Source organism: Poecilia formosa, unplaced genomic scaffold, assembly GCF_000485575.1.
Source record: "Poecilia formosa unplaced genomic scaffold, Poecilia_formosa-5.1.2 Scaffold284, whole genome shotgun sequence".
NCBI classification, from domain to species: Eukaryota; Metazoa; Chordata; class Actinopteri; order Cyprinodontiformes; family Poeciliidae; genus Poecilia; species Poecilia formosa.
In genome coordinates, this window is record NW_006800223.1 from 234152 (window position 1) to 261988 (window position 27837).

Genomic DNA, 27837 nt, shown 5'->3' on the forward strand with positions numbered 1-27837 from the left:
TAAACAAAGTCCAATTTATTTATTTATTTTTTTTTTACAAATTAGTTTTGTAAATCCCAAACCTTTTTAAAAGCAGTAGAGTCTCCAAGACCTTTTCTAGCCAAGCGTGGTTGGCTAACCTAGAACCTAAAAACAAAAAAAAATCCAGGATAGTGTTGATTTCCTAAATTAGGGTCTTTAGTTTGGTGTAGGACCAGGAAACGATTTGTGTGGATTGTCTATGTTTTCTTTTTTATTGGCATATCTGCGCTGTCTGTGCTTTCTAGGACTAAAAATGTGAAAATGTCAGACTGGATGACTCCAGTATTTGATTAAACAAAGGAAGCTACCCTGATGTAGTATAACCTCTACTACTTTTTATCTGTAAAGTCCAGTCTCAGTGATATCTTAAAGTGTTTGTAATGGCCTTTCCATGTGTGCTTGCCTGCTGTCTTTCTTATCTGGTTTTGCACACAAACTGAAACAGTTTATCATCGATTTCATCACTCGCAGGTTTTTAAACCAATGTGTGCTTTCCTCTGTTCCCATTTCCTCATCAGTCGACTGGATGGCTGTCGGCTGATGAGATAATCAAGGGGATGTTCAGATGGGAATAGTTTGGTTTGATGTCGTTTTCGGTGAATACCTTCCACCCTTTTCAAAAGGTTATTGTGTTGCATTCAAAGACATTCTTCAAGAAAACAGTTTTTATTAGCAGGGAAACCATTCATAGCTGCTTTGTGTCTGCCGTGTTGAAAAGTGTGTTCAACGACTAAAAGCTGTCATGGAAGATGGAATCTTTGAAATTTGTCCCTGTTGATGCTCTTCCTGTTTGAAAAGGAAACGTATATCGGGATCAAAGTTGTGGATTTCACAGTGTCTTCCTGTGTCAGGTTGGGATACGTTACTTTTCCCATAACATCGCCATCTTGCCGGTTCTTAATATGTACTTAAGGATCAATTTAATATCTGGGTATAAAATTCCCAGGTATTAATGGCTCTATGCAGCAGAATTTCCCAAGAAAACGGCCTTTTTTTATCCACTGATCATTTTATGGATGCTACACTATTAACAGAATAATGAGTTGATTGTGTTTTTTCTACAGCAGAATTAGAAATGGTATTTAATGGTGTGAAAACAAATTACATAATCGTCCAACAAGACTGAAGAAAGCTAGCTGGCTTTGATTAGACATAGGCAATCTTCAGAAATTTTTAAAAATTACATTTCTTTTTAAACTACAAATCATTTCTGTTCTGAAAAGTTTGCTTTAAGGAAAATTGTATTGATGCATTTATCTTCATACGACTAAGAATTTCTCATGTTTCCGATGAAACCACATTTAATCTGAAAGCAACTTTTTATCCGTTGGCCCATGTCTAACTTTTGCCATAATCAGACTTTTTTTACTGAGATGCGTCCGGAAGCAAAGAGTTCAGCTTCCACCTTGTGGCCCTAAAGCAAATCAACTGAATGATAACAGAGGATCGTCGATCAGCAATCAGGACCAATAATCAGTTAACAGTGACTGCTCATCAACCTTCTGTGTCTGTTTCCATTTTCTACGTGTTTTTTTTTTTTTTTGTGGCATCTTCATTTCCTCTTTAAACGTTTCTTTGTGATTCACGTGTCAAAACTCGAACAAAAGAGAGGAGCGCTGCCAAAAACAAAGTCTTTGCAAATCTGGGCTGCGTTTAGAAGTGATTTACAGTTTAGTTGCACATTTGCGTGCGAGAACGCTTCTGAGCTCCAATCTTCTCGTTTTGTTTTCAGATTTATCATCTGAGCTCTTTTTAAGGTTTAAAAATCCACAGGAGAGATTTAGACTCCTAAACCCTGCAGACGGCTCAGAAACAGATCGATAATCATTTTGTCAGAATATTTCTTAGGTTGACCACATTTGCACTCCTGGTTGATATTTGTGAAGTGGAATAACATAATATACATTTTTAGCAATAAAATCTGTGGCATTTGTTTGTGTTTAACCCCTTTATTATAATACCTTTAAAATAAACTACAGTGTTAAAAAAAAAGTAGTTTTTTAGGGTTGAAAACAAGTTTGCCACTTTTTTTAAGCTATTTGTAAAACACATTTAAGTGTGTCAGTGTGAAGAAATGTGAAAATTATGAAGGGATGTGAATAAGTACGGATTTGGTTTCAGATGATCTTTTAGAAATTAAAAATGTTGCGAACTGAAGCGATGTTTTTTTATTTTTTATTTAGCGCATAGATGAATGAAACGAAGAGCGGAGAAACAAACCTCCGCCTGACTTTGGCAAACTTCCCAAACATTTACGGTCAGATTACGGCCATTTTTAACAGCTAATCGGGCTTACCAGATGTTTTTAACACTTTTCATAATTACTTAAAAAGAACAGAACTCCCTGATAATGGGTGGTTGTTGAAAAGCTCCCTGAAATCTCAGAACAAACTCACATTATCCTAATCCTTGAAGGTGGTGACGGTTAAGTCTGCGCGGGGCTAATGCCGCCTGCGGAAGCACACTGCGTCACCGCGCCGCCCGGCTCAGAGGAGGCTTGAAGTGAAACACGAGGAAACTAAAGGAAGTCAATCCGACTGCATGGTCATGGTGGGTTTTGAAAATGCCACCTAGATGGTCAGTTGGAGGCTTCCTAGTTTGTTTATCACGTGTGTAAAAATGTTTTTTATGAGAGTAACAGAAACTTGTTTCTTGACTGCAAAATTGGGTCCAAATCCTATCCACAAATGTATCAATCCAGTCCAACAATGCAAGCAGACAATCATTCACACCCAATCAAATTCAATCCTACTTATATAACCTTGCAGATTTAGGTTAGAAAGGCAATTTGCAAAAAGTTTATTTTATTTTTTAATCTAAATAAGCTGAGCCCTAAGCAGGCATGCAGGGAAGGAAAAAAGTCTTTATCTATAGCTTGGTGTAATATACAGTACGTTTGTCTTTATATGTCTGAATCTGAGTTTTATGTTTTGCTTTGAGGTTGTTGGGTTTTTTTTTTTTTTTTTAGTCCCAATTACCTTTTTCAGTTAGGTGTTTATAGAACAGCCTGAATAGTGTACTCTGGGATCTTCGTACTTGATGGTGGCTGAGACACGCGTCAGTCCCTGACTAAAGTCCTGCAGTGTTAGACGTAGGGTCAAACCCTTAAAGCATTGGAGGCTTTATAGTCTTGATGTCAGTTACTTGGTTGTTTGCCACCAGGGTCTCTCATGATGGACGTGTCTTTGTTGTTACCATGCAGATGACTTTGACTACCTGTCTTACTGCCCCAGGGCAGCTGTGACTACTGTCCAGTAGCTCACCACCATCAGCGTGAATGACTCTACAGCAGGGGTGCCCAAGTCCAGTCCTCGAGAGCTACCATCCTGCAACTTTTAGAAGTATCCTTACTCCAACAGACCGGGATCAGCTCTACAGAGGCCTGGTAACGAGCCATTCATTTGATTCAGGTGTGTTGAAGCAGGGATGCATCTGAAAGTTGCAGGATGGTAGCTCTCGAGGACTGGACTTGGGCACCCCTGCTCTACAGTGATGTACTTTGGCGTCCTCTGGACTCAATGAAGCACTATGCGAGTACAGGCCAGTTACCATTTACTCTCTGTCTGTAGGTACTTGGTTGTAAACCTAGTGAGGTTTGCCCTTAGCACTCCGAGACTGAATGTATTAAAGACCTGTAGAGTTGGAAAGGAAGGAAGAAAGAATTCAGAGGAAAGGAATTGAAGCTAGGAGACGATCAAGGAACAACAGCAGATAACCCTTGCTGATTAGTGCATCCCAAAGCGAACCCAGACCATAACGACTCTACTGCCATGCTTCTGTATTGTTACAGAGATGGATACTTGGAAATATCTTTCTCTTTTATCTTCACCTAACATGTCTCAGATTTCTGAACTGAACATTTCAAACGTTGTCTTGCTCCTAACAAGTGATTTATGCTGTGATTTTCTTTGGAGTCGTTGCTTAGAGAAGGTGTACGATTCAAACAGGTCTGGACATGCCGGACATGTTCCTCCTCCCCTGAGTTTATTCATTTAAGATTAATTGAGCCACATCGATATATTACACTCAACGCTTCTCTTACATAAAACTTCAAGCTCACAAAGCATGTGACTGCTCATGTTTAACACTAAAGCATTTACTTAAGCTGTTATCATTTATTTAATCAAGAACAACCGTTTTCTGCAAGATCGATGGGAGTAATTGGTAATCCTGGCATCTTAAAAATATGAGACTTGGAGTCAGTTTTTAGGGCCAAAGAGCCTGCTAACATCCATGCTAATGTTTAAAGTGCTAGCATATGAGAAGCCTGCATGTTGGCATCTGTAATATTGCAATGAAATAATTTTAAATAATCTTCAGCGTAGATGAGGAACTCTGACTTCTCTACTCTTAATGTTGCTAAACGTTACAGTAGCTGCTGTTTCTACATGGATCTAATGGATTGTTTTGTGGTTTGCAGGAAGCGTGCTGTGCGTACGTGTTGATGGTGACGGCGGTCTACTGGGTCTCGGAGGCCGTGCCCCTGGGGGCCGCTGCCCTGGTCCCGGCGTTCCTCTATCCTCTCTTTGGCGTTCTCAAGTCCAGCGAGGTGAGGCTCATGATCCCCCCACACCAACCAGCTGGAGCTTCTTTTCTCTCAGGCTTTTGTGGAAAAGAAAATGTCAATCCTCAGACTTTAGGAAAGACGATATGAAGGACACTAGGAGGAGAGGAGTGACTTTAGGAAGGGAAGAAGAACTCTAGGAAGCATGGAAGAATAATAGGAGGAAAGGTAGGACACTAGGAAGGAAGGATGGGCACCGATAGAATTTTCTTTTGCATATTTATCTGACTGACCTAGAGCCCATCATCCTAACTAACTAACCCTTATTACATAAGCATGGAAAAAATGATCATGTTAGTTGTTCTCATACCAACTTTCCTTTGCTCTTCACGTTCCTCATTAGCCTTACATAAACTTTGATCCGAACGCCTCGTGTGACCGGGCTGGCTCTGTCCAAGCGGTAAAGAATCTGCCGCTGCACTGCTACACTGTAATCTCTTTCAAGTATTTTCTAAAAATATGCTAGCAGAGATTTATGCAACATTTCAAGACTTTTATTGTCCTCCACGCTTGAGCTCCACAGGTTAAAAGTAAAACTTTACCTGCCGTTAGGAGTAGCATTAGCGGGAACGTTGACCTGGTTCTTGGAGGTTTCTGCGGTTTAGAGGGCCGTATTAAAAGTACAGCGAGAATATGTTATAATCCTTTCTGACCTTTTACAATTCTTTTGTTCTGTTTCGCTTGAATAAGTCAACATGTAGACTGAAATGGTGGCAAGTTTTAGCTGGAGAAGCCAAGCATGTCTCACTTTGCATGTCCACTTGTCCACCTTTTCTTCTTCTCAGGCTTGTCCACCTGAGAAGAAGAAAAATCATGTCGGTAGATTCTCTCTTTTGGCATATTGCAGCTAAGTCAATATTAAGCTAAACCATATAGCTGGGCAAATCAATACAAAGGGACAAAATTGAACCAAAATGCCATTAAATTATTAATTAAATATACCATGAAATATATAGATGTTTAATGAATTTATCTAATAGACAATATTTTTACGTCATTAAATCATTAAAATGCCTATAGGTAATTAAATATGTAGTTAATTATTTTATGGTTCCTGTTGTTGCTGCATCAATGTGAAATCACCATTGGTCAAACTTGCTCATTCACACCGAGAGGCGGGGCTATGGGAGGGGCTGTGGGCGGGGCTATGACCATCAACCAGAGGAAATGACTGATAAAGTCGACGAATTCATACATTTAATAACTTTTTAAATATTTAAACAAAGTCTATATATACAAAGTCTGTGAATTTAATTCAGCTTTTTTTTTTCATTTTATGGTACATTTAATTAATTATGTATTTATTTAATTTAGTTAGGTTTTTTTTTGGAAATCATTTACAATTGTTAGGGTTTTTTTTAATCTATATTGCAGCTTAACTGTAATAATTTTCCTAATTAATTTCAACTTGACACAAAAAGTAAATCTTATGCCATAAGAAAACCTGTTGATTTACATTTAGCAAGAGCCTGTATATCTTCTTTAAGTCTATTGTGGCAGCAATATCAGAACCAAGGACTTAAAAAAGCTAAAAAACAAAAAAACAAAGTTATTTCTGTTTTGGGGACGACTGTGAAACATCCGAATGAATTTTTGTAATGAAGAATTAAACAACAAAAGTGTATTCAGTCAGAGGCTTCTTCCAAACCGCTGTAATACTGTGAGCTGCAGGAAATCCTTCTTACAATAACGTTTAATTTCCCTCTGAGATGAATAAAGTATTTTTGAATTTGAATTTTATTGAAAGTGTGCCAGATTATTAGTAAAATAAATACATAAACTCCTCCTCTCTGCCAGTACAAAGCAATTCTTCTCTTGACCTGAGTCTTGGAACGGCACCAGTAGTTCATTAGTGAATCATATTCATATTTTTTTTTCTTTTTTGCATTGTTTTTGATTTTTTAGTTTTTGTCCTTTTCTCCTTTAGAAACCACTTCATCTTAATATTTTTAATGGTATTCTTAGCAGAGCGCTGTTTCACCTCCAACTTTCATGGGATAAAAATCACCACTGTGAAAGCAAAACATTAGCTGTTTATCTTTATTAAGTTATCAGAAACATAAACCAGTTTAAGATGTTTAGTCAGACATTTTAAAACCATAAATGTGCCTCCTCAAACACTGTTTTAAGATGGCTAATCAAGAGCAGTTGGTCTTTTTGTCTCTTCATTGTTAACATTCAGCTCTTTAGCTGAGGTAAATACTTCGGCCGCAGGAATTAATTAGTCATATTAAAGTTCTCTGTTCAGTTCAGATTGGATTAGTCTTTTTTTAGATTTTAAAGTAGAGTGGGTCCAAATTTGTTGAAAAACTGTGAAACAACCAGTTAGCTTGGCGGCAACTAGCTAACTAGTTGCTGCCTAGATAGCTAGCTAGCTTCAATGCTCAGCCATGTTTTTTTTTTATAGCACTTGCCCTAAAAGTACTTTTATGCACCTCACATAAAATGCCTCCACTTCAGAGGGGGTGTACTTTTTTTTTCACATTTACATATTCCATGTGAAGGTCGGTGCTTTTGGTACCCTTTGAAGTGAACAGAACAAACATAAAAAGTTTGTGATTTGATGCAACTCGACTGGAGAAAATCCGTCTTTTTTTTTTTTAGGGGAGAGGTTAGGCGATGGGGGCTTACACAGCGCTGGGTGCCATGAACACAGTGGGTGGGAAGTGGAGCAGATTAACAAGAACAACAGTAAATTGTAACTGACGACCCCAACAAGAGAAGGAAATGCTGAAAGACTCCTTCTCAAGCTTCCTTAGATTTCCTCTGCTAGCTGTTTTGGTCCATAATTCAGTTTCAATAGTGTCTGCTTTGGGAACTAACATGACCATTTGTTGTGTTTGTGTATGTTTAGGTAGCAGCAGAGTACTGTAAGGACACCACTCTGCTGCTGATGGGAGTCATCTGCCTGGCCGCCTCCATAGAGAAATGGAACCTGCACAAACGCATCGCACTGCGCATGGTGATGATTGCAGGGGCAAAACCTGGGATGTGAGTCATATACTTAAGATTTTTTAAAGGTTCAGCATTATGTTACATTTTGTTAGTGTTACGTCATGTTATAAAGTTATTCCTTCATCAAAAACATAACTGGAGTGTTTGCCTTGGGAGATTAAAGGATTTCTCACTCATTTCCAAGCTTCCTAGCCTCTGTCTCACAGAGCAACCCTCCCCCACTCAGTCCCTTAAGACTAGCCAGTAGCAATTAGCAAACACTTGGTGCACAGTGAATGTGAACTCCACATTCACTGTGCTCATTATAGGAACTATTTCTCTGTGAAACACTAGTAAAAAACATTGTTAAAGTGTTAATAGAGGAGCCATGTTGTGATGACTTTCTGAAGGCAGAGTTTCAGAAAGAGCAGGAGCTTCTTAAAGAGACAGAGGCCAGATTTCAAGCCGTTAAATTACAAAGTGAAAACATTTGTGAAAGTCCCATGTATGTTCATCTAAATAGTAAAAAAAAAAAAAACAGAAGATGATTTTTACTTTGTGACTCAGGCTGGTGCTGGGCTTCATGTGCTGCACGGTCTTCCTGTCCATGTGGCTCAGCAACACGTCCACCACCGCCATGGTGATGCCCATCGCCGAGGCCGTCCTGCAGCAGCTCATCTGCACTGGCCTGGCCGACTCCCACGACTACTCGGAGAGCGGCGATGCTCCAGAAGAGGACAGCGGTGGGTCCAAGGGTTTGTTTCCATATCACTGCACATAGCGCAGTGAAAAATGTAACCCCTGACAAATTTAAGCTTTTGCTGATGTTTTAGATCTTCAAGTTAATTTTAATATAAGATGATCTGAGTGAATACTAGAAAATGAACCCTGTTTAGTTTGCTTTATCCAAACTCCAGCTCATTTTTCTAGAGGGTCCGGTTCGTTTGCCCAGGTGTGAATGCACAATTGAATTCTGATGCGGACCAAAAAAATGAACTCTAGACCGTTACAAACGCAGGTCTCAGTTCGTTTAAAGTGAACTGTGTTGTGGTTCGAATTCATACATGAACGCCAAGTGGACCAGAGACCAGAAGCAGGAAGCGAACTGGACAGACAGTTTCTATGGTTTTCTGATTCTACACTTCTTTGAGTAAAGTTTTTTTTTTTTTTTGGAAACCGTTTTCTAAAACAACTTTACTGCAATTGACAGCAATTGATGAAATAATCAATTGAAAATGTAGTTTTGAATGAAAATAACCCTGGTTATTTTTGTCTTACATTTAATGATGAAACATTGTCAAATAGATGTGAACAAAAACAAATCGGAAGAAAACTTTCAGGACTAACAAATTGTTTTTTTTTTTTTTTGTTTTTTTTAGCTGTGTGAAGGTAAATGTGATGCAGAGAACCTTTTGATAATTTTTGTCTGTTATATTGCAGCTGTTTCAACCAAAGAGGAGAACCTGGACAAGAACCAGCTAGAGCTGCTCTATCAGAATGAACAGTATGTGTGTAGAGTCTTGTTTTATATGTCTTTCTCCTTACTGCCTTATTAATCAACTTTCTTCTTTCACTGTCAACATCTTTATGCTAATACATTTGAATTTCTACAAGGCTTTATTTGGGTTCCGTTATAGTAAAGATGAATATTGTGTGGTGGATACTACAAGCACAAAATTTGATTTTTTTTTTTTTTTCAATTAAAATTATTTAAGGTGGACCACAGGGTAATGTGTGTAAGTCCCCTTTTGTTTACAGCCAAATTTTCCATCATAATTGATTTTTTTATGTCGATTTATATTGCTGTTTAAAAATATATTTTAGCCATTTTCTGCTGTGTTTGACAATCATACCAATTTTTTTTCCACAATTACTTTCACAAATAATTCCTGTAACTTTTACAAAATCTCTTTTACAAGACATGTTATCTCTCTAAGTAAGTCAGTTTTCTTACCCCAGAGTACTAACATATTATATTATATTATATTATATTATATTATGTTATATTATATATTGGCTTTCTGCATATTTTGGTTCCTACTCTGAAGTGTTATTAGTCACTTATTACATCTTCAATGATGAAATTTACTTTAATCAATATTAATTTGCTCTCTTCTCATAATTAACTTTGGACATGCATTTTTTCCCCCCCATCCGTCTTCTGGTGTTAAATATGTTGAAACTTAATTCATTTTTAAATGACAACATAAAAACTATTTAAATACATTTCTGTACGTTCGTTCATATTTTATGTGTTTTCCAAACTTTTATTGTCTTCATCATAAAACAATTCTGGCTGTATTTAAGTGTGTAGTAAATTTGACAGACTTCTTTTCATTGCACCATTTTGTGTTTGCATTTTGTTTGTGAATCTGATTCAGATTAACTGTTTGTTTTTTTTCTCCTTTCAAGGAATGAACGCTCCAAACAGGATGTCTGTTCCTTCACTGAGGTAAAATACAGTTTAAGTGAAGTGCACTGAAAAAATGTTTAATCGCTTTTAAACCTTCTTCTTATATTACAACCACAAACTTACATGTATTTTTGTGAAATAAAAAAAAAAACATGCATTTAAATTACTGGCCTAAACAGGAGCGGGCCCTGGGGGTGTGGGGCCTTAGGCAGGAGTTGATGTGGGGCCCCTCTACCTATTAACAACAAAACCACCAAAATTTAAATTGTGACTGCCAATGCAAGAATTTAACAACAAAAAATAATTTTTCAGGTTTGCAAAGCAAACTTCCCAATTCCTTTAATTCTTACAGAAAATATCAAATTAATTCTAACAGTATTCCCATTCTCAATAAACAAATCTAAGACTTTTAGATCTATTGTTTGTTAGAATTCAAGCATCTATCGGGGGCCCTAAGCAACAGCTTAGTTTGTTTGCTGCTTTGGTCCTAAGGCAAAACTTTAGAGGAAAAAAAAAAATTCTCATTGTTTAGAACCGGTCATTGTCAGTTTAAGTGAATATCCTCCACACAGCGTGACGTTGCCACCAGCCATATTTCACGCTAAAGATGGATTTTAAATGTTTTTTCTTATTGTGACACATACGTTTTTTTCACTAAATACACATGATCTACTAATGAGGCGACTTCTGCCCACAAATGGCTGACCCAGATTTTATTTTTGGGATTTTAGAGCAAAGGTGACTGAATGCAAATACACTCCACTTTTCTATTAGAATGCAAATTTACAAACCACCTATTCATCCTTTTTCCTTTCACCTCCCAATGAACTTTGTGTTCACCTACCCTGTAAAGTTTGTGATTGTAATTTAACAAAACATGGGAAATATGAAATGATCAATGGATAAAAAGATGCAAATAATAACATACACAAATTTCTCCTTTCGCCCCTTAGGGTCAGGCGGGTGAGCCGAACGGTTTCGGTCTTCAGCCCGTCTTGAACAAGACTTTTGTTCGACAGAGCAATGGACACCTACCGCAGGTCGGGGACAAAACGCAGCCCCTTTAAACTCTCTCAGCGGCTCCCCGCAAATCATAGTGTTGAATTCAGACGAAGCATTCCTGTGATTCCTCTCTAGGTTGCCGTAGAGATCCCAAACGTGAAGCGAGTGAGAGCCAGAAGAGACTCCCAGTACCCCACGAAGAGGGACCACATGATCTGCAAATGCCTGTCACTCAGCATCACCTACGCAGCGACCATCGGAGGACTGATCACCATCACCGGGACGTCCACCAACCTCATCTTCGCCGAGCAGTTCAACACGTAGGTCCATGTTCTGTTTACAGCTTCATATTCAGAGGCTAAAACAACCTTAGACCACTGTGGTGAGCAGGTGGAGGTTTCAGAAATCAACAATTGAGCTTTAACTGGGAAAAAACCCAGACAGTGAGTATTGATTTTCTTCAATATTAGCAATTTAACTGGTAACAGGTGTGAGGAATTTTTATTCTTAACGTCAAAAGATCTACTTAGCTTAATGTTTGTCACGTTAGCCCAATAGCAGGTTTTGATTTTTCTTTTTTTTATAAATTTGAATTTAACATGTGTAATTCAAAATCTTAAGACTTTTTTTTTTTAGTCAAATGTTTTTTCCTAATTCATTTTGTTGAGAGAGCAAAACGATAATTTGCTTTTATTCTGATGCCAACAGATTTTTATCCAAAATTTCCTGATATTTCAAACAACATGGAAGCTAAACAAATACAGAAGCTGTTACAGTAACAGCAGCTCATAATGACCAGAGATGCCATCATTCCATTTGGTTTTGAACACATGTGCAGCTAGGTTTGGCGACCGAGTTGCTGTGATTTAACACTCTGTGTGAAATCAGAACCCGGGGGCCTTGAAGGGTCTTAAATCAAACTAATCAGCCTGTACAGTCCTAATAGAGCCGATTTTCTCCAGCCAGTGTTTTTAAGCCCCACAGAATGGCCTCCTTCATGTCAAAGCTCAGTGGGCAAAGGTCATGCCTTTTATTTTCCGCGCAGTTGGGTTTTTGTGTGTGTGTGTGTGTGCGCGCGTGTGCATCTGTGTGTGCGTGTGTATGTGTGTGGCAGAGGTAATCCTAAGAGTATATTTCCGGGAACGGGACTCTTTTGAGAAAGTTAACTCTTTGCTAAAAACAAGACTCGTGATGGACATGTAGAGAGTGCAGTAGCTCTCAAAAGTATGCAAGTCCCGTTTTCTGTGACCAAAAAAAAAAAAAAATGACGTGGTTGCAGAAATGCTTAAAGTAAAACTTTATCGAGTTAGTCATATTCAGACACTCTGTCTTCCAAAAGTTCTCCAAAGCGATCAGATTGTGAGGATATCACCTTTATTTTCAGCTTTCTAAAACCAAGCTATTGGAAAACCTTGATTAAATATCTGAGGTACATTCAAAGAAAAGGAACCCCAGAGCATGTTGCTGCCACCACTGTGTGGCCATGTGTTTCTTGTTGTTCAGTGCCATGTTTGTATCGTTTTGTCTTCTTTGCTTGCTGGAACCAGATGCAATTTATTATTGCGCCGTCAATTTAATCATGTCACTCAGTCCGATTGGTGCAAGGTGATATTCAGGAAACGTTTCAGGAATTTCTTTAAGAATGTGGACTTTGGACATTCCTAGTGTTGGGGATGTCTGTGCTAGCTACATGTTTAGCATTGAGATGCTAATACCTTCGCTGCTAAGCTAACTCCTTTTAGCACAACAGTAGTTGTTTTTTTAGCATCCAATCATACTGTTTTTAGAAGCAAACATTCAGCCATAGTGGACCTTGGGGAACATCTGTCGCTTTCAGCAGATGTTGTGTGTGCGTCAGATTTACGGATGTACCAGAAACATGCGAATACAAAGGTTCCGCTTGAAACTTTTGTGTGCAAAAAAATAAAAATCATTCATGCTAAAATTTGTAGCGCATTAAAATCTACTAATTAATTAATCGAAATATTCTATTTTAAGATCACTCTTGTCCTTGTTTTGTCCTGACTATAAGTGAAGATGCTGGAAATATTATTAACCACAGGTAGCGTAGCTACCGCTCATAGCTGCTTGACAGAACCAAATTTGTTTGAATCCAACTGAAGTTTTGGTTTCAGTGAAATAAATCCGGTTGAGTCTGCGGGTTTCCAGTGACTGACTCCACCTGTTGGAGCTCAGATTTGTGAGACCATCAGCTGTCAGTCTCAACAGGCATGACTCGGTTTGGAAACGGTTCGGGGTTTGATTGTTGTTTTTCATTCATATCAGCTGAACTATGACACACCTGCTTGTTCTCATCTGTCCTTTTAAAACGCTAAAAGTTCCCTCCCCGTCTCTCTGTCTGGATTTTTTCCCCTTTTCCAGTCGTTATCCGGAGGCGAAGGTGATCAACTTCGGCACCTGGTTCATCTTCAGCTTCCCCATAGCCATCATCATGCTGGTGCTCACCTGGCTCTGGCTGCACTTCCTCTTCCTCGGCTGCAAGTGAGTGCACTTATTTCTTTCGTTCGTTCTTTCTTTTCTTTTTTTTTTCTTCTTCTCACGGTCAGACTCATCCAGGTGTGTGATTATTAGTGTTGCTCACGCTCGCATCTTATCATTACGGTAATCCGTTGGTGTCTCTGTGCTCAGCTTCAGAGAGACGTGTTCGCTGAGTAAGAAGCGCAAAACCAGGAGAGAAATGATGTCTGAGCAACGGATCCAGGAGGAGTATGCCAAGCTGGGCCCCATCAGGTGACTGGAGAGGCTCGTGTGGAAAAATCTTTGTTTTTATTGGGATTTTTTTTCTTAAGTGACGCATCGACACAAAGTAGCTCAGAAATGTTAAAGTTAATCGTTTTTTTAAAAACTCAATTTTCAAGTCTGGTTGCAGATCCTCCAGCTGGATTTTACCTTTTTTTTTTTTTTTTTTTGTTCTCAGTAACTGTGTTTCCATTAACAATATAATTGTGCATTTTGACATTTTGAAATAAATAAATTCGCTTAATAGAAACATGGCAATTAAAAAAAACTTTTCTGATTAAAAAGGATGACATTTTTTTTCTTTCCCCCGTATCAAAATTCTTTTATTTTGCAAAACATCAATTGAAACACTTTTTTCTCGTCACACACGAGTCACATGATCAAAAACCGGACGATCATGTGACTCCACAAAAAGAAGACGGCAGGAAGTAGCTGGAGGATCGTGGAGAAGCTTGTTTTTTTTTTTTTTTTAATGACTTCTTGCGTGAACAAACTTATTCACATGAGATTTTAATTGTTTTTATTTTATTTTATTTTTTTCATTTTTTTCATTCCACTGCAAATATACCATCAATTTCTTTGACATTAGCAGAATATTGACAAAGGTTTGGACACATTTGTAATCAGAAGTTAAATCCAACTAAACCTTTCTTGTTTCAGCCAACTTAAAATTACAAAAATGACAAGAACGAGAAAGCAGTTGGTTTCAGGTGTGACCTTAAAACACAGTTAACTCAGACGAGTCAGTTAACCTGTCAGACGTTTGTGGAGAGAAACCCAACAGGTTTGACCCAAGTCAAACATTTTGTACAGTGATGCACATCATTCCTGATACTAACCAGATGAATGTTTGAATTCAACAAAAGTAACAACAATTCTCTAAAAACTGGCAGCTTCCTGGAATTTAGCAAATAGAAATAACGTTAGTAATACTAACTAAGCTAAAATGCTGCATTTTGTTTGCACTACTTTATGCTGCTCTTTCGCAAAAAATACTGTTTTTAATATTTAGTCACTTTTCTAGTTGTAAAGGTGACAAATTTTGAAATGGAGGAGTTGAAACGTCTGTATCCAACTCGTCTGAGGTCACACCCACACGTAGCTGCGATGCCCACTGGTGCAACAGTTGCTGACATGCTTTTTGTGGTTGCGTTGCAGCTACCCTGAGGTGGTGACTGGGATTTTCTTCATCCTGATGACTCTGCTGTGGTTCACCAGAGAGCCTGGCTTCGTGCCCGGCTGGACGTCGCTCTTTGAGAAGTAAGCGGCTCCGGACGTTGCAAACACTCCTCCTGTGGTCGTACTTAGTGGCTCCACCATCCGCGGCGAAAACAATCCAATTAGCACCGTTGCGGGATTCGATGGATTTCTGTTTTTTGTCTCCAGGAAGGGCTACAGGACTGATGCAACCGTGTCCGTCCTCCTGGGCTTCCTGCTCTTCCTCATCCCCGCCAGGCGTCCCTTCTCATCATCCTCACCCAGCTGCAGTAACTCTGGTCGGTTCCCGTGCAACAGCAAAAACTTTTTTTTTAATTTTTATCCAGTGGTAAATCATGCAGTAGAATTTCCTTAAGAATATACAGCAAAGAATTACACAAATATGTTAAAAAACAAACAAACAAGGTAATCAGCTTTGTATTATGATTGTTTTGTTTCTTGTGTTTTTTCTTTTACCTTCAGAAGACAGTTCAGATCCTGACCCTCTCGCCCCCATGATCACTTGGAAAGATTTCCAGAGGTTGATGCCGTGGGAGATTGTGATCCTGGTGGGAGGAGGATACGCGCTCGCCGCTGGCTGCAAGGTAGAATACACACGTCTCTGCTGATGTGGCAACACAACATGTACAAACTCTGCCCATACAAATCATGTAGCCCTGCCCATCAGTCAGCCTGGGTTTTCCGTTTATTTTTTTCCGATTGGCCAGATTTGTATTTGTGGGGTTGTTTAATGAAGCGTACCTGCAGGTGTCAGGCCTGTCGGTGTGGATCGGCAGGCAGCTGGAGCCCATGAGTGGCCTTCCGCCCTGGGCCGTCACCCTGCTGGCCTGCCTCCTGGTGTCGGCGGTCACAGAGTTTGCCTCCAACCCAGCAACCCTTACAGTCTTCCTGCCCATCCTGTCAGCTCTGGTACGTATGTCGGCTCCTCCACTTCGCATGCCATGAAAATCTTACATTAAGTCCTTGACTTTCGCCGATAATGAAAAGAAACGCGGCTAAACGTAGAACTGCTGCGTTAGGAGTACAGTCTATAGAAAGACGGAGAGTAAACAAAGTTAATATCAGTGATGGCTCCATCAACGTTGTCATCTATTGATTGATTTATCTGGAGAAGGGACACAGTTAACACACTAGCAGGGAGTGAAGAGAACTTTGAACAGGAAAGACAAAGTACTGGTAGTCGGAGGCAGCCATGCTTCGACTGATGGCTTAATACACAAATGAGACACGGCTAAGCTAGCAAGCTAGCTAGGAGTACCCTCTCCCCCCAAAGTAATAATATAGAAAACACAACATAATTGATGAAATATTAGTGGTTTTTATTAGATTGCATCTCGGTTGCACTAGATAATGTTCAGTAAAACTCAACCACCATGCATTTAAATAAACAATCCCAAATATTTGTAGAACTCTCATAACTGTGGTTGTGAATCCATCTTAAAATACAAAAGCTTCCTCTCTTAATTTTTTTCATCTTCATTCTTAAATTATTTTTCATCCTCATGTTGTAATCGCCACCTTGCCTCGTCTTCCTTCGCTCCGTTTGATCTCCAACCAAAAGCCACTCTCCCTCGCTACCCCCTTGTAATGTTCCCTCACTGTATCCGTGTTGTTCTTCTTCACCCCATGGTCCAGTCGGAGACCCTGCTCATCAACCCCCTCCACACTCTGATCCCGTCCACCATGTGCGTGTCATTTGGGGTCATGCTTCCAGTGGGGAACCCCCCCAACGCCATCGTCTTCAGTTACGGCCACGTGAAGATCAGCGACATGGTAGGTCTCTGACACACACTCTGTGTGCACCTGCAGCATCAAACGGCTTCAGATTTGTTTTGTCTACAATCAAAGAATAATGTTTTATTTTCTTTTAGAACTGAATGTTCCTGTTCTTTATTTTTTCTCCCCCCCCAGTCTTTTCAGGTCAGTTAATGTGTGTTTATTTTAATCTTCCTGTCCAGGTGAAAGCAGGGTTTGGAGTGAACCTGATCGGCGTGGCGGTGGTTATGTTAGCCATCACCACTTGGGGCGTCCCGCTTTTCAACCTGACCGAGTTCCCCGCCTGGGCAGTGGCCAGAAACGTCACCGGAGGCTTATAACCAACGCCGGGCTAAGGCCCGAGCCAATAGGAAGGGGTTGGGGCAGGGGGTAAAATTAGAAAGAGAAGAGGTTTTTATGAAGAAGACAAATAAAACATGACAAAGTCAAAAGGATCGTCTTCCCCAGAAAGAGACTGAGAGAACTGGCCTTATGGAAAGGAAGACGAGAGAAAATGGTGGAAAGCTAGCTTAGCTAGAATATTAGCTTCAGTTTAAGTTGGCCATATTGTGGTCGCTCTGGGGAAAAACTGAACTTCAACTAATTAACTTTACCTCTGTTGCTACAAATACACTGATTCTTTCAAAGAAGCAATACAAATTAGAAAGCTAATTGAGGCAAATTAAGAGCTCATATTGTATTGACATTTCAAGTATATAACAGAACTAAGAGGTTTTTTTTTTGTTTTTTGTTTTTTACAAATTCACCATGAATGAAATGTGTCTTAATGTATTCTTTGTACTCTTGTAGTAAACGTTACAATAGAAATAAGCTAACTAGCCACTTGTTAGAAACCTCTTTTATGCTTTACCTAAATGTGCATGTTACCGTAGCGCACTGGTCAACTGGTTAAAGAGAGGTTTCTGCTGTGGTTATGGATGTACTGTATCAATACACTCACTGATTAAAACGGTAAAGAGGAAGAACTCAGAAGAAACTGGCGTAATACTGTGGCGGGTATGTTTCTAGTTTGACTTTTAACACTCTGGTACATCTAGAAAACATAATTTGTCCGCAAAAGCCGATGGGGCTGCAGCAAGTGGGCTAGAATGTTCAACTGTTAGCATAAGCTAACATTAATGGCTTTTAGTGGGTCTACAAAGCATCATCTGTGTCTGGTGTACAGATGCAACTACAGCAACAGTTTTTACCTTGATGAAGTCATGATACGGGCTAGTTAAGTCTGAACCGACAACACACCAGCATTCTGATTCATGTGTTTTTATGACTGGAGAAGGTACTGTAAGCTCTTTAATGAGGTTAAAATCTTTATTTTTTTAAGATCTGAATGAATTATTTGTTAGCCTCTCATTGTGAAGAGCTACAAGAACTTCTGTCTTAGCTTTATTGACATTTTTAACTTCAGACAGTCCTGCTATTAGCAGAACTCCAGCTACAATGCTAGCAAAGATATGAGAAGCTAGCAACAAGTTTAACAGACTAAATTAACACTGGTGAATGCAAACACCCAGCTCAAAATGATCTAAGCTGCTGGAGAGTGATGCTAACTGTATGAAGTTAAAAAAAAAACAAAACCTACATGAAATATTTAGCGTCTGGTGCTCTTTTGTAGTCCAAATGTCTGCTTTACTGAGAGATGGAGATGCTGCTTTTGATGGACAATCCAAAAACCTGGAGCTGTTATTATTGGAGTTAACCTTCAGAAATTGTACTATAATTTTTTCATTCCTACTCCAGTGATCTTCACTCACCATTTTGACTGTTAACTGCCTGTAGCACCATCGCTCAAATTGTGATGCTGCCACTTCTCCACTCAGGGAACTGCAACCTGGGGCTCTGGAGTCGAAAGTAGTTATTTGGACCTTCCACAATGACTCTTAAAACTTTGGGTAAAATAATGAAGAACCAACTTTTACATTTTTTATTTATATTGTTTTAAATAAGGCTTTAATAGTTTCCGGGTTTTTTTCCAGCACTAAATTTTCATAACAGAATGACACTAAAGGTAGCCATAATTTTTTGTGTTTGTTCTCTTTTTGGAAATGTTTTTTTTAATTTATTTTATTCTCTTTATCTTAAAACAACAAAAACAAATTTTAAGCTGTGGTCCCCGCAGTCTTAAGAGACACACTAAGCCTGAATGCACTTTTACAAGTTTTGTTTTTCTGTGTGTGTCTCACTTCGGGAATTGACGGTCTGATGGGACAAACCTCCCATTTTCCCGCTGTTGACTGTGACATCTGCTGCGCAACTCCTGAGCGGCAGTAGGATGAAACATAATGTTTTCCAAAAATTATAAAGTGTCTTTTTTTTTCTAAAGGTCATGTTACACTTGCAGATCTGAGTTTCATTTAGCTGGACTGAAGGCAGAAATGTAAAGGTAGCTGACCCCTGTTTTGACCATAACTAATCTGTGCAAATTATGTCCAATTCCTTCTGAATGCTTGATTTGGATCTCGACCGTTTTTCCCAGTGAGTGTAGTCAACCTACTGTACATATAACCAAATGTTTTTCTTCTATGTTTGTATCTGTGGATAAAAATCTAATTCGCCACACAAGCCAGGGCTTCCATGTGACCAATCATTTTTTGCAGAGGTTCTAAAGCTGATTTGGAGCTTTGCTTTGCACCAAATACCCAAATTATTTTTTTTGCTGCCTGTTTTATTCAAAACGTCTTGAAGTGCTTTCTGTATCAAGCCTGTAATGCCAAAATGTTGGCTGCCTGTTTTAAACCTGGATTCAAACCTTATAAGCTCATTGGTGCCTTGCTGTGATGTTGGAGAACCTCTGTTCATGGCTTACTTTCTTAAATCTTGCACATTGTTTACTCTGCTTTACGACAAGAATGTATTTCCAGCAGTGATCGTGTATTCTTTGCTAAAAATGATCTTGAAACTTTGCGTTTTTTTTTTTTGTATTTTTGTCTCGTCAGATCTCAATGTCCTTAAGATCGCAGGGAGAAGTATTCGGTTGTTGGATTAGCTCCGTTTTTTTTTTTAGGTGTAGGAAGTACATGACTGGATTATGTGCAAGAGGAGAATTTATGTGAGGCAGCAGAGTCCATTCAGCTCTGGTTGACTGAAAACTGAGTACGGGACTGTATTGTGCAATAGTTTAATCAATCATCAAATCACAATAACTCTCGTGGTGGCAAAGTCAGGTTTATCCAAAATCCTCCACTGTACTGAGCAGAAATGCAAAAATATATGCTTTATATTTTCACAGAAAATACAAAAAGTTAAGATGTAATTTGTGATCGTTTTGTACTGCCAGAGACCTTAGAAGTCTGAATAGATCTACAGTTTTCTTTGTGGTTTGTAGATTTCTACAGGGTTCCTACACATTTATGGGGTCAAAATTTCATCTTCAAAGTTCTTGATCAGGTTAACTTCAAAATGTGGTGCTTCCAAAGATCAAGCTAAATGTAAAGGATGATGGACAGAAGGGTTGACTGGAGCATGAGTGGAGGGATGATTGATGCAGTGATGAGCGGATTAGTGTATAAAAAGTAGGACGAATGGACAGTTGGACTGACCGGACAGAGGGGCGGCCTTACAAACGGATGGACCGATTGACGGATACATTTGACACCAAGAACTTGTATCAAACTCCAGACTGTAGGAACCCTGTTTCTAGCAACAGTTTCATTGAAGACTTTTGACCCGGAGGCCACACTCCTTTGTAAATACACACTGATTTGTAATATAAACACAATGTGTTTTTTGGGGTTGTTTTTTTTTGCCCGTTTCTAATGACCTGTAACATTCTCAAATCAGCTGTTTTATTCTAAAAGGGTATTCATATCCACCTGTTGCGCTAGAGTTGGAAAACAATATACATGTACGACAATAAAAGCCATCAAAATCACCCTGTTGGTTTGATTTACTCCAAAACATTAGCGAATGTTGATGTTTTTTCAGAGTGGTCATAATCCAGAATCTTGAATGCTCTGCGACAGGAACAGTTGATCCGGTCATACAAACCACACAGACACTTCTGGGTGGATTCCATTGATCTTAATCTTCCATTAAGACCAATTTGCAACAACAACAAAAAAAAAACAGACATAATTTTTGTATTTCTAAGTAACAATGTCCAATAACTTGCCAGGTTCATCTGATCACATAAATAATGGTAAAAGTGAAGGGTTTTCCTATTCACAATGAAAACTCCACTCAGGAGCTCATGTGATTAAAAGTCTTTCTCCAGAGTTCCTGTTCGGTAGGAGTTAGTTTACTTGTGGGCCTTCAGCAGGTGTGAAGCCTTCTCTCTGCATCTTATCTTTGTACTTCAGGAAGTCTCTCCTCTTGGTGAAATATTTCACCTGCCAGGAAGAGAGGAGGGGGAAAAATTAAAGAGACGAAACAAAAGCCCCAATTCTGCAACGAAGTCATCCTGTGCTCTTCAAACTTTGTCGAAGTGTAGTTTGAGTCTTTTGCACAGAAAACGATTCAAATTGTGATCAATTTGGATCTCACAGATTTCTGGTTCATCTGTCCATTCAAAGATAAATGATTCACACCAACATACCTTCATGAAGTTTGGTTTGAAATTGGCAGTTTTTAATAACTTTAAACAAGGTTAATCTCCATGAGTATTAGGGCCAGGCTAAGAACTTGTTTTTTAATTACAAGAAAGTTGTACAACAAAGTAATAGTACACGAATAAAGTCAAAATATGAGACTATGATACTCATCTCTTAACTTAAGATGAGAAACAAATGTGCAGATTAGTTTTATTTTTAAAGAAATTTCAAATTTCCTGAGTTTTCGGCCATTTCTGCTTCAACGAGCACAACGAATGATTAAAAACGAGGAAGAACTTTACCCACTGAGCTGGACAATTTGCCTCGAAGTCTCCCTGGAACTTCTGACAGGATTGAATCTTGTCATTGTTGTCGTCCAAACATTGCCAGAGTTGATCCCTGGCGTCCCAGCAGGCCTTCCTCTGCGCTGAGTTTGGAGCTGCCATTCCTGATCACCTGAAGGAGAGATTAGGAGAATCTATGCTTCAGGAACAGCTGCTGGCTGGTGGATAAGTTGTTGAAAAACAGCTTCCTTTCCTTTCATAATTTGAATGTATTTTTAGACTACTTTCTGATGAAATATACTTTGAAAAAAATTTCTTACACCGCTGACAAATTAGTAAGTAATAGGGTAAAGTATCAGCTGTCAATTTAACTTCACTGTTACTTACCGAATAAAAAGCTAAAGAATAATAAGACGACTCCGCGGTTCCGACCCACTTCTTCTCTTCCCTTCGTTATTCCATTAAAAAAGGCTTTGCTTCAAAAACAACGTATAGTACACTTTTGTAACGACATGAAGTGGATGGACGATGTGAAGGACAAGCGCGACAACAACAGCACTTCCTCGTCGCGCGGTAATGACGTATACGTGCAATTACGGGGTTGGGCCAGGTGATGTCGCTGTTATACAACAAACTTGAACACGGAAAATGAAAATTGTTAAATTGTCTTTGGAAAAAAATGTATTTTATTTATCTACTTTTATGGAAAAACTTAATTTCAATATGGTTCTATTTCATGTGCTACTTTATTACCGTAATACTCACCAAAATGTTTTCTTTGTGCAATCATTTCAGCTAATTCAACCTACAAACTTACATACTTATATATATATATATATATATATATATATATATATATATATATATATTTAAATTGTCTTCATGGAGAGTGAAGTGGAACCACAGTCAAATTAATGTTTAAAAAAGTAAGAATGAGAAATGAACTGGTGAATATTTAGACTCGGGTGTTGTTGAGGCTCACGTTTTCTTAATTTGATGGAAAAAAAACAAACAGTTTAAAGTCAATGTTTACAGTTAAGAAACTGACTTTTTAAGGTTTAATTTTAAAAAGAGAGACTATTTGTGAAGTAAAAACAATCTCCACTTGTTTTCTCCAGATATGAAAGAGAGTTAAAGTTAACCAACAAGAATCAAGCTAGCAGAGGAACACATTTTCAGGCGGTAACAATGTGAAGGCAGAGCAAAGTTTTAATAACCACATATGTCTGCATAATAAGACAGTGTGTGAAGGCAGAGTGAAAATGTGCATTGCTGATTAACTCCTTTGGTCCCTCCTTCAGCTGCAGTGATTGAGAATAGCCCCACTGGTTGCCATGGAGCCCTGCAGCAATCCATCTCTGTCTGTGGGCTTCCACTGTCAGAAGAGAATAAAAAAAATACACACACACATACGCACACACAGATATAAGGATGAGGCGCTCACCCTCTTCTCAAAAGAGTGTGTTTTGCCTCATGTATGTATGTGTGAAAGATTTGACAGAGTTCCTCTGGTGTCTTCAGGAGCAGACCTCATTTTCTATTTATGCCTCACTCTGCCTGCTGACCTCCCTTCAGATTTGTTGTACACATGTACAGAAATTTAAGACCTAATATTTTGAAGCCAAAACGACTTTATCTTCCCTTTAAGTGAAATATTTTTAACTGAAATCAAATTTGCAAAGAAGAAAACGGAGGTTGATGATCATCCGTGTCGTAGTCCTACTCCTCCTTTGGGATGTTGCGTTGCTCCCACTGCACACCTCGCCACTGTCTCACTGTCCTTGCACAAGTCCTGTAGCACTCTCTGCTCTGTCGCATAATATTCTTGCACAACAATGCTAGCTGTTTTAAGTCTTTCATTTGATATTTTACAGACACAGACTGTTGGCCGGAGAGAAGTGATTAACACAGACGTCACGGTTGATCCACCATTAAACATTTTCATCCAAATACTGCAGCCTGCAGTCACCTTCCATGCATTTCCTCCAACAATGCAAATGCCATATAATCTCATATTCATAATGTTTTGACATATTAATGGAGGATAAGCACATGATGTATTCATGAAAACGTAGAAGCCATGCCTGAGGAAAGTGTGAGTTAGCTACAGGTCAAGATGTTACAAGCAGACCCTTAATTTCCCGTTCTTTGAGCAGATCCTTCTTGAGACTGAGGTGTGGGACGTTCGTAGGACAAATCCCCGACTCAGATGACTTAGCTGTGCTTAAGGTGGAGTCTGGTTAGCAGCCCCATTTTTACCAGGGGTTAAAGACCCCAACGAGACAAACCCAGAGGATGAATAATCTCTGAAACACAAAACCACCCAATGTTCTCAGGAAGAAAGATGGGAGCCATGCCATTAGTGGCTGCCTGGTGAGGTCAGGGTGTTTGTGCTCCAGCTTCTAATCCTCAAAGGGGCCCCTATGACTGAGCCCGACATTTAGGGACCAGCTCCCTTGCCCAAAGCTTTTGGATTTGTAATTAGTATAACCTTAAGAAGTCAAAGAAGACCCACCATTGAAACTACAGATCCAACACACACTTAAGGATGTGAATTTATGTGTGTGTGTGTGTGTGTGTGTGCGTGTGTGTGTGTGCATGTGGACTCATCTACGTTGCCTCTTTTGGACCTTTTCTGGTATTTTCACTAAGCTACTGAAAACCGGTAGGCTGTAGGGGCCTAGTCATGAGCCCCATCCTAATATGGTGGACCCCAATTTAGATGGTTGGGATTAAGAAAAGTGTTTTTGTTAGGTACAAGTGGAATTAATTAAGTGACTGGAAGTCAATGTAAAGTCCTAATATGGCTAGAAATACAAACTTTTCAGCAATGTCTTACTGCTATGGGAAGATTTACACAAACCTCAGTTGTGTCTGCGTTAAAGGGGCAGTATGTGTTTTCTGGATACTTAGTGCCATTTTATAGCACAATCAAGTAACTATGTTGCCTTCGGTTGTTATAAAAATAGTGTATGTATCAAATTTGACTTACTAGAAGTTTTACTTTGCGATTTAGCGCCTTGAAATTGGGCCTCTGTCTCTTTAAAAAAAATCTTGTTCTTTCTGACGCTCCATCTTCAGGAAGTCATCACAACATGGCTCCTATATTAGCCCTTTAACATTTTTATCAGAGTTGCACTTCCGCAATGAGCTCAATAGATGCCACCAGGTGTTTGCTAATTGCTGATGGCTAGTCTGAAGGAGCTCAGTGGGGAGTCACTGATTTGTAAGGCAGAAGCTCAGAAGACTGGAAACTGCAGTTCTAAGGTAAAAGCTGTGTCTCAAAGGTGGAGCTAGGTCCACCAGACCTGAATGGTTGCCATGGAGATTAAAGGATTTCTGAAAACATGCATGAAAGAATTAAAGCAACACCCCAGGTATGTTTTTGATGAGGGAATAACATTATAACATGATGTAAAGCTTTTAAAATTCTGAAATATTGGCCCAAGTTTGCCACCATTCAAGCGTACACACTGTATGCAGTAATTAGCTGCAGTATTGATCCAAACGCCACATATGTTCTGGACTAATGAGCGCATGGAGAGGTGTTGCTGCACAGCAGCCATTGACCTGCCAACAGCACCACTCTCACCAACAAACACACACACACATCGACCAGTGTTTGTCAGCCCGGTGGTGTCCAGGATACTGACCTCCGATTGGCACCGCTTGAGGTCAATACCATTGTATTGTTCTTTCAGCAGGGATTCACATATACAAATATGCATAGGATCACACAGATAGAAACAGAATTTTGCACTATTATATATTCTTGACCACCTTGAAAAGTATCTTAGACACTAAATACTCACAATCCAGACCAGACTTATTTGAAAGCCCTCTGCAGGTAGCTCAAATGAGAACCATCAAGTTATTGACCATGTTCCAATTGTGGTTTGATTGCACAATCAGAGAGAGAACGGACAGCAGTAACACAGGATCCATAATCCATAGCAGCCTGAGAGCTCGGAAAAAAGACAATCAGTTTTCCGCCGCAATGGGATGTAAAGGCAGTTCGGAGATGGCAACATGATATCTTCCTTCATCCCACCTAAGCATCCACTCTAACTGTTGAAAGCTTTCAACGAGTCTTTCATTTAACAAAAAGCCTTCTCATACATCTTGAACTTTTTTTATGTTTTGCCCAAATTGTCAAAAAGGCTTGACACTGGTGACCAAGAACCAGGCACATCAAGAAGGAGTGAGCAAGTCATTGATTGCAAGGAACACGCAAGGAAGGGAAGTTGAGGTATCAGCAATGAGAAACAGACAATGCATGCCATTCTTTGGGATTATAAACCACTTTGAATTGGCATATCATATAAGATTCCATAAACCTTGTATAACCTTAGACAAGGTTTTCTTGTCTAATGAAATGTTAGACAAGCAAGGCATTGCAGACTTTCAAAGAGTTTTCTCATCGGTTCACATCCGTACATACTCCGCCGCTGCCATCTACTTGCTTCTGCACAAGCCACGTTCTCTTTCATGAGCCACAAACGTGCATTCGGGGCTGCCGGCTTAGACCCGGAAGCAGAGAACCAGAGAGGACATTGTAAGACAAGCGTCTGAAAAAAAAAATGTTGGTCCAACAAATGAGACGAAGCTCCTGTGTGAATTCAAGGAGATTATCTCTTTTAATGTATGCTAATTGATGCACACAGTAATGAGAGCCTTGTGTCATTGTGCAACCGAGGCTTGCCCCACACACACTCTGACACAAACACACACACTTCCAAGCTCCCATCAGCCCTGTTGCACCAGTGAAACCTGTTGATTGCTTGTGGAAATGCGCTCCCTCTCTCTCTCTCACAAGACACACACATGCACGTTCAAACATCCGGCAACCCACAACTGTGTACTCCATGGGAATCCTGAAGTCCAGCCGCTGCCAAATCTCACTCTCATCACAAAAAGCCCGCATTGATTCAGATCCTCTTGGCTCACATTCCTGCATCATTATGTGGTACTGTTTCAGTTTTTTCAGACGGTTCACTCTGTGTGGTGCACAGTTTGAAGGTATCTTTGAAGTCGTATTACCATTCCACCATGGCTGTTCTACTTGCCTGAAGTAACACCCTGGAGTACTGATGCCATCTTGGTTGGTTCTGTGGAAAATTACAATGCTGCGCTTTCTAAATAAAAGATGAATCAAAAAAGTTTCCTACTTTTACGTTTTTCAATTTCCCACAAACCAAGTAGCAGAAGCAGCAAACTTGTGGAAGAACGTGCTCTGGTCAGGGAAGACTGAAATTAGACCTTTTGACCGTCGTGCAGAACATTAGGCGTGCTGAAGACTGACACTACATGTAACCCTGAACCTTCCACCTCCACATGGGAGTGAAAACTTGTTGGAGTGGATGTGAAAATGGATGGAGCTTAATTCATAGCTATCCTGGAAGGAAACTTCAGCCAATCCAAGTTCTCAAAAGCTCCTTCTCCACAGGCGTGGCTTTAACCGGTTCTTCCTCCTCTCCTCCCATAGTAGACTATTAGCAGGCATTTCTGTTCCTTTAAATCAAGGCTAAAAAGCCACCTATTTAGAGTTGGAACATTGACCAACATATTCGATGTGAATTGACGATTTTGATCATGGCACTCAAAATGTGACGTTTGTTACTGGTTTTTCAATTGGTCACTGTACGTTGTTTTATATTTTTTTTAATTTTTGTGTTTTTTGTATAGGACTTTGAACTGCCTTGTTACTGAAATGTGTTATACAAATAAACTCAACTGATTAATTGATTGATACATGAGCCGATCCTTCTGGAACCTGAGCAAAAACGCATGACAAAAATGCTAAAAGAAAAGGGTTACACACCTTTTTGTATCATGTTCTTTTGTTGAGGTAGTTAAAATAAAGGGGAAATGAAATTTCTATCAATCAATCAAGTCAAGTTTATAAAATTACCCTTTATAAAGGGTAATTTTATTTATATAGCACATTTTCAGCAACAAGGGAATTCAAAGTGCTTTATAACATAAAAACACTTTACAAAGTTGTAAAGAAAACACCATACAGTCAACAACTAAACAAACATTACATTTTGACCAGTGCCTTCACCAAAATTATACACATTTCAGAAAAAAAATCTGAAAGTTCAATTTGCATTTCAGAATTTTATTCTACGTTTGTTCCTTTTTTAATGCTCAGAGTACCCTTTGGCTTTATTTAATATTGTCTTTTTATCACTGCTGTTTTAGTTAATCTATAGATGTTTCTATAGTGCAGAATAGATTTTATTTGGCATTATAAAGGACTATTGGCTGTCAACCAGATGATTAATATTCATCATCTTAGCTTAGGAAAAAATTAAAGCATTTATTAAATAACATTTG

The 27837-nt window shown here is 39.2% G+C and overlaps 2 protein-coding genes across 4 annotated transcripts in view; one reads left to right on the top strand and one right to left on the bottom strand.

The window, feature by feature from the left end:
* The window catches only part of slc13a4 (solute carrier family 13 member 4), a 23723-nt gene extending 3167 nt beyond the window's left edge, over nucleotides 1–20556 (top strand). Inside the window, exons 2-16 of one of the 3 annotated variants that reach the window (XM_016681516.1) lie at nucleotides 4442–4570; nucleotides 7440–7576; nucleotides 8087–8262; nucleotides 8957–9023; nucleotides 9932–9971; nucleotides 10886–10972; nucleotides 11070–11254; nucleotides 13317–13436; nucleotides 13584–13685; nucleotides 14853–14954; nucleotides 15081–15190; nucleotides 15375–15496; nucleotides 15660–15821; nucleotides 16548–16685; nucleotides 16871–20556. In XM_016681516.1, the coding sequence (XP_016537002.1) occupies nucleotides 4442–4570; nucleotides 7440–7576; nucleotides 8087–8262; nucleotides 8957–9023; nucleotides 9932–9971; nucleotides 10886–10972; nucleotides 11070–11254; nucleotides 13317–13436; nucleotides 13584–13685; nucleotides 14853–14954; nucleotides 15081–15190; nucleotides 15375–15496; nucleotides 15660–15821; nucleotides 16548–16685; nucleotides 16871–17008 (1815 nt within the window). In that variant the 3' untranslated portion in view covers nucleotides 17009–20556. The remainder of the gene's footprint in view (nucleotides 1–4441; nucleotides 4571–7439; nucleotides 7577–8086; nucleotides 8263–8956; nucleotides 9024–9931; nucleotides 9972–10885; nucleotides 10973–11069; nucleotides 11255–13316; nucleotides 13437–13583; nucleotides 13686–14852; nucleotides 14955–15080; nucleotides 15191–15374; nucleotides 15497–15659; nucleotides 15822–16547; nucleotides 16686–16870) is intronic. The other 2 variants (XM_016681517.1, XM_007571624.2) reach the window with 2 other exon arrangements.
* Nucleotides 20417–22082, bottom strand: coa6 (cytochrome c oxidase assembly factor 6). The gene is made up of 3 exons (XM_007571623.2): nucleotides 21886–22082; nucleotides 21517–21670; nucleotides 20417–21013 (listed from the first exon to the last, which is right to left on the bottom strand). Exons 2-3 carry the CDS (start codon nucleotides 21658–21660, stop codon nucleotides 20918–20920), a joined length of 240 nt encoding a protein of 79 aa, XP_007571685.1. The 5' UTR covers nucleotides 21661–21670; nucleotides 21886–22082; the 3' UTR covers nucleotides 20417–20917.
* Nucleotides 22083–27837: the final 5755 nt, after the last annotated feature.

Coding starts and splice junctions, on each gene's coding strand:
- coa6 (XM_007571623.2), bottom strand. CDS start 21,660: ATGGCAGCTCCAAACTCAGCGCAGAGGAAGGCCTGCTGGGACGCCAGG. Junction 21,014..21,516: donor CAAATTGTCCAGCTCAGTGG/GTAAAGTTCTTC, acceptor TCTTCCTGGCAG/GTGAAATATTTCACCAAGAG.